We start from the raw sequence: 6,000 nt of genomic DNA on the forward strand, positions 1-6,000 counted from the left end.
CCGTGACTATTACGCAGGAATGAGAACGTAGTTCCTAGCCATAAAGGTGTCGAAAATCGCTACTTTTTATTTTCAGTTTGTCTTAGCACACTATGTAACTGTAGAGGAGTAAAGTTTTAAATAGGAAAAATATTAAAAGTGTCTTTGGTCATTTTTTGAATGAGATGCTAATGGACTGTTTAGAATCAATGATGTATGCTAAGCTATGCTAAAAGTGCTACCGCCAGATACAAAGATCAACTGAATGGATTCAAAAACGGTAAAACTCAACTATTTAACTCTAGGAGACTTGTAAAATGAGCCTATTTTCAAAAAAAGTGGAGTGTTCCTTTAATGTGAATGGGCCTTTAAGGTTAGGTTTAGGAGTAGGTTCAGGGCCTACCTAGTTATTGTCCAGTTATTGTAATTACTGTAATAAGTAGCCTACTTAGTATGTAGGCCTACATGGGGAACAGGACTGTAAAAGTGCTACGATAAACATGACTGACGATAGTTGGACGTTTTGCTCTACAACATTACACGCCCCACATATTCGAGTTTCTAATTAGAATTTTCTAGATATTTAACATCTTCAAAATTCACATTTTTGTTACGTGTGTTTAATTTACGTTGTAGAACGTAGAATCGTCGACTTATTTCACTCATAAATCGAAAACCCCCATAATACAAACCCATAGGAAAATCTCGGCCTTCCGGGTTTTGACGTCATCCCTGCACTAACTCTGTCAATTCCTCATCGACTAATTTTACCTCTTTATTTATGTCCTGCTTTCGTTCCATTATGTAAATAATCAGATTAAAATGAACAAAGTTGACCCGAGCTTATAACTCCAGTTTAAACTTTTATATAAATAATTCATCAACACAGAAAAGAGTTCAAAATGTGCTGCATAACAGGAATGAGCCAGCGTTAAAATGAGTGTGTGTTCAAAACGAGGAACGTGTAGCTAATCCTTCAAAAACGACAAGCACTGGTTATAAAGGCAACATGTTCAACACGTGAAAGGAACCCAGAGCGAGCGAGAGAGAGAGAGAATACTTGCATTTTGAAACTAGGTTTGCGTTTCCTGAAGAAAATGTAGGCTAATTCTTGCAAACCAGCACAAAAATAGTGCTGAAGTTTTCGAGTTTCTGTCTTTGCTCTGTGGAAATGAAATGCTGCTTTGCTGTTGTCATGACACTCATCTTTGCAGCGTGAAGGTGGATATAGAAAATATAGATGCAAAATATTTACAAATCAATCAACAGCATGCAATATAGGCTTAAATGGCGAATAAAACCTTTGATCTTCAAATCACAATCTGAGTCTGAACATTAAGCAGTTCGAGCTGAATCAATTGCACAAGTTTCATACTTAGAATGAGAGGTTTAGTATGAAGCCAGAACTATATCCGCAATATTTCAGCCTTGCAAGCGCTGCAATAATACTGTGCACGATGTGTGAGGAGCGACCAGCTGTAGCTGTAACCGGCACCTGTTGCACCAGGATTGATTTTCCAGTGTTTCTGCTGAACCATTAATGACACTGAATGTTGATGAATTGAGAAGTGAACTCAATCACAGATACAATACTGCAACACGCAAAACCCTGGCCTTCATCTGACCCTACATAGTGCGCGCGCGCGCGCTCGCGTGTGTGTGAGTGAGTGAGAGAGATTACATCGCCACTCCAGCGCGTCTCATGTCCCCATATGAACTGTCATAACGCCTGATCATAAAGACGCATTATGAATGTTTTATGTCGTGCGGTGCCTCGGTGAGCTGTTCTTTCAGCACCACGGCAGTGCACTACACAAGACTACAAACTTCCCTACAGTCTACACTATTACACACGCTGTAGAGGAGCGTGCCAATCTGTCAAATGTTTTACATTTTGAACAAAAATATTTAAAGTAGGCTAATTAGGTTTGAGTCATTAACAAGCATTAACAGAAGCTCGTGCACATTCATCAAGTTTAATGTCATTTCAAGCTACCTGAATGAACATTAACTTAAAACTAAGATGCTATATTGCTTAAATATTAATAGGATAATATTGAATATTGATATTGAAATAAAGAGTTTACATAATCAAATTCATGACGAATTCACCACTTGGACGGTTAAGAAATGTATGTCTATGCCAATAATAGTTCCGTGACTCATAAACTACAGGCCAGGAATAATAATTTGTTGTAGTTTTTGTGATTCCTGAAATTATGCAACAAATGTCACACCTGTGGTGTGATAATAACAGTGATTTTCTGCGCATTGAGAGTCCCTTCGTCTCAGACAAACCCCAGTCTGGACTTTCCCTCCCGCTGAAATGATTAACCAGGTACACATGCACGCGCCACGGAGATATCCATCTCACCATATATGCTAAGTGAAAAAAGCTCTGATAAACCTCACATTTATATCGAAAGGAGGCGCGTTAAGACTTTTTTTATCACCACCTTGCGTGAAAAAACACACTGAAACTGAGCCGAAACTCACCGATAGTGGTTATGACAGTGATGGCAAAGTAAAAGGACCCTGCAAATTTCCACTGGACCCCTGCTCTGTGCGGCTCGGCCTCCAAGATGATGGTCTCCAGCTTTTTATAGTCATCCTCACTGATGTTGTACTTGCCCTGGAGGCGCTTCTCCTCCGCCTCCAGCTGCTCCTTCTCCCGCATCTCGTAGTCCGACTCGAGCGCGTCAAACACCGCGGCCCCGACCAGCAGATAGGTGAACGTGCAGACGATCAGGGACAGCGTCCGCACGTTCTGCCTCTTCATGGCCACCAGGAACCGGCGGCTGAGGGGTTCATGTCCCCTCTTTTCCCCCGGGAAGGCGCAGCAGCAGTCTGGAAAGGGCGGATAGGGGCAGTGCTGCTGCTGCTGCTGCTGATGCGTCTTCGGACACCGGTTGCGGTTGTAACAGGTCCCTTGATCGTGGTCCTGGCTGGCCGAGAGACACAGCAGACTGCTGGAGCGCCGGGACCACAAGCCCTGCAGCCGCGAAACTCTGCGCAAAACCTGCCCGAACCACAGCAAAGTCCTCCCGGCGCGCAGTGCCATCAACTAGCGCGCTCCCCGCGTGATCTCCAAAGAGCTTCTGAACTGGATAAGGTGCCAGAAGCCACTGGGATTCATGCTCGAGTGACAATTACGCACCTGTTCAATGTCCTCCTCTTGTGCGTTTAAACAAACTCATCGTCGTGGCCATCAGGTATCCAAACGAAGACTGCAGCTCCCTGAACATCTTCCAGAAAAAGTTTCCCCGACCTGTTCATCTGAGGATCATCTTCAGCTGTACTCACTCCGCCGGTGCGTGAGTAATGCCGGAGGTACCGGAGGAGGACCCGTGAACACGCATCATCTGATGAGCGGCGGAGACGCGCAGCGCACGTCTGATGCTCCAAACGTGATCCAACCCAGGAGAAACTCACTTATTCCCGAGGCTTTACCGAGACGCGAAGTTTAATGCGCTGGATGGTCACACGAACAACAGGTCCGAGCGCGAATGTGTCCATCTGTTTCCCCGGTGACGCGTGGCTGGACGGATGGATGGATGGATGGACTCGACTCTCGTTTGGCTCCGCTCCGGTAAAGCTGCACTGTCACGGTATGCCACCGCGAGCGTCCACTGGCAGACTTCAGTGTGTGCCAGCCTTAGAAAGCACACACACACGCACGCATCACCAAAGCGCACACACGGATGGAGACACTCTTGCATGCACACGCGTGTGTGCGCGCGCGCGCGTTACGATCTCAGCATGACATATTTTATGCAATTTGCTCATTCTCAACAGGTGACCTCAGAAAAATAACAAGAGTAAATCCAGATCATGGTCTCCTTTTATGTTGAAATCGTGCATCACACACTTGTTTAAGAGCAATGTGAATGTCAGAAACCCCCACCACGTTAATGGACAGAGAAAGGCATAAGTGGGAAGTGCAAAGAAACAAATGTTCGTTTTATTACATTTATTTCCTTTTGAATAGGCATATAAAACGTGACATTTCAAGAAATACATTATGACAGCATAATACATGTGCGCGCTGAGGCTGATAGAGATTGAGCTAGAGTTAATGATTACATTAAAATCAACTTCCCATAGTAAAATCCATTCAAATCCCCTGTTGCTATTCCTGTGTGAACTTTTGTGCGCGCGCGCATGTTATGCATGAGAGAATGTGCTAGGCAATGGGCAAATATTAGTTCATCCGAAGAGCCAGTAAAATATGATCATTATTGTCATTGAACATTTATAACGTGATTAGAGAGGGGGGGTTGTCACAATGGAACCTGCTATTAAACAGCCATTTTTAGCTTCATGAAACAACAAACATGTCAAAGGTAACATAAAAACATCAAACCAACAAATATTGCAATAATAAATTCAACAACTACCACACACTATCCTATGCATGCAGTTTAACAGTTACTATTTACCTTCATGATATAGCTGAATCTTGTCTGAATGCATGCGCTATATAAAAAACAGGATCCCTGTCCGAACAGAATGTTTAAATAAAGAATGCTAATGTTTAAATCTTTAGCACTAAAGATACAGAAACTCTAATTAAAGGGATAGTTCACCCAAAAAGGAAAATTAGCCCATGATTTACTCACCCTCAAATCATCCTAGGTATATATGACATTCTTCTTTCAGACGAATAAAATCAGAGTTATATAAAAATGTCCTGGCTCTTCCAAGCTTTATAATGGAAGTAATTGTTGGTTAATTTTTTAAGTCCATAAAAGTGCATCTATCCATCATTTAACTGCTTCACACAGCTCCGGGGGTTAATAAAGGCCTTCTGAAGTTTGTGTAAGAAAAATATCCATATTTAAAACTTTATAGACTAAAAGAATTAACTTCCAGCAGACCGCCATACGCATCGATTTACGGACGAAAGAGTAACCCCTGACCCTTGACGCATGCGTATTGACCATAGACATCATATGTATTGACGAATGCAGAAGCACAGAGGATAGAGCGAAACAAACACCCGTCATGAATTAGAGTCTAAAATTAGAGTCTAAAATTAGAATTTTTAAAGCAAAATGGCGTAGGATTTCGATATAAGAGAAGAGGGGCTTGAGTTTTTTGTCCAGCACTATCCACGAGAAAGCCTTTATTAACCCCCCTGGAGCCGTGTGGAGCAGTTATATCATGGATAGATGCACTTTTATGGACTTCAAAAATGAACCAACAAGTCACTGCCATTATAAAGCTTGGAAGAGCCAGAACTTTTTTTAATATAACTCTGACTTTATTCGTCTGAAAGAAGAATGTCATATACATCTAGAATGGCTTGAGGGTGAGTAAATCATGGGCTAATTTTAATTTTTGGGGGAAATAACCCTTGAATGCTTTAATAACCTCTCGTCTCCAATACTGTAATTCGCTTCTTATTGGGCTGCCCGCTAGAACAATCACTAGACTACAATATGTACACAATTCTGCTGACGGAGTCATCAATCAAGTCAAGAAATCTGATCACATTACCCATTTTGCTCTACGATCTACATTGGCTACTTGTTTCTGTCCGCATTCAGTACAAAAATCTATTGTCAACTTTTAAATGTCTTCATGGACTTGCTCCACATTATTCATCTGAACTTCTGCACTGTTATTCTCCTCTGGAATTCTCTCCCTCTTTCTCTGCTTGACACTGCTTCTATATCCTCATTCAAATCTCAACTAAAAACATATCTTTTCTTACAGTATTTCCAACCCTCCTTTTTTATTTTTTTAAATGATCAAATTTCAGTGATTTCTCACTGTATATGTGTGTGTATATGTATATCTATGTTCAATATTGATGCTGTGTATGTGTTGTTTTCTTGTACAGCGACCTTGAGCTTGGGAAGGACGCTATAAACAGTGAAGAAAATAAGTATTTGAACACCCTGCTATTTTGCAAGTTCTCCCACTTGGAAATCATGGAGGGGTCTGAAATTGTTATCGTAGGTGCATGTCCACTGTGAGAGACATAATCTAAAAAAAAAAAAAAATCCAGAAATCACA

General features: G+C 41.8%; 1 protein-coding gene across 1 annotated transcript in view; it reads right to left on the reverse strand.

Annotated features, from left to right (window-relative positions):
- kcnk9 (potassium channel, subfamily K, member 9) overlaps positions 1 to 3,627 on the reverse strand; it is a 63,063-nt gene extending 59,436 nt beyond the window's left edge. The window contains exon 1 of the mRNA XM_079828502.1: positions 2,476 to 3,627. Coding sequence (XP_079684628.1) covers positions 2,476 to 3,040 — 565 coding nt within the window. The 5' untranslated portion in view covers positions 3,041 to 3,627. The remainder of the gene's footprint in view (positions 1 to 2,475) is intronic.
- Positions 3,628 to 6,000: the final 2,373 nt, after the last annotated feature.

The sequence above is a fragment of the Gobio gobio genome (assembly GCF_949357685.1).
Source record: "Gobio gobio genome assembly, chromosome: 11".
Lineage (NCBI taxonomy): Eukaryota > Metazoa > Chordata > Actinopteri > Cypriniformes > Gobionidae > Gobio > Gobio gobio.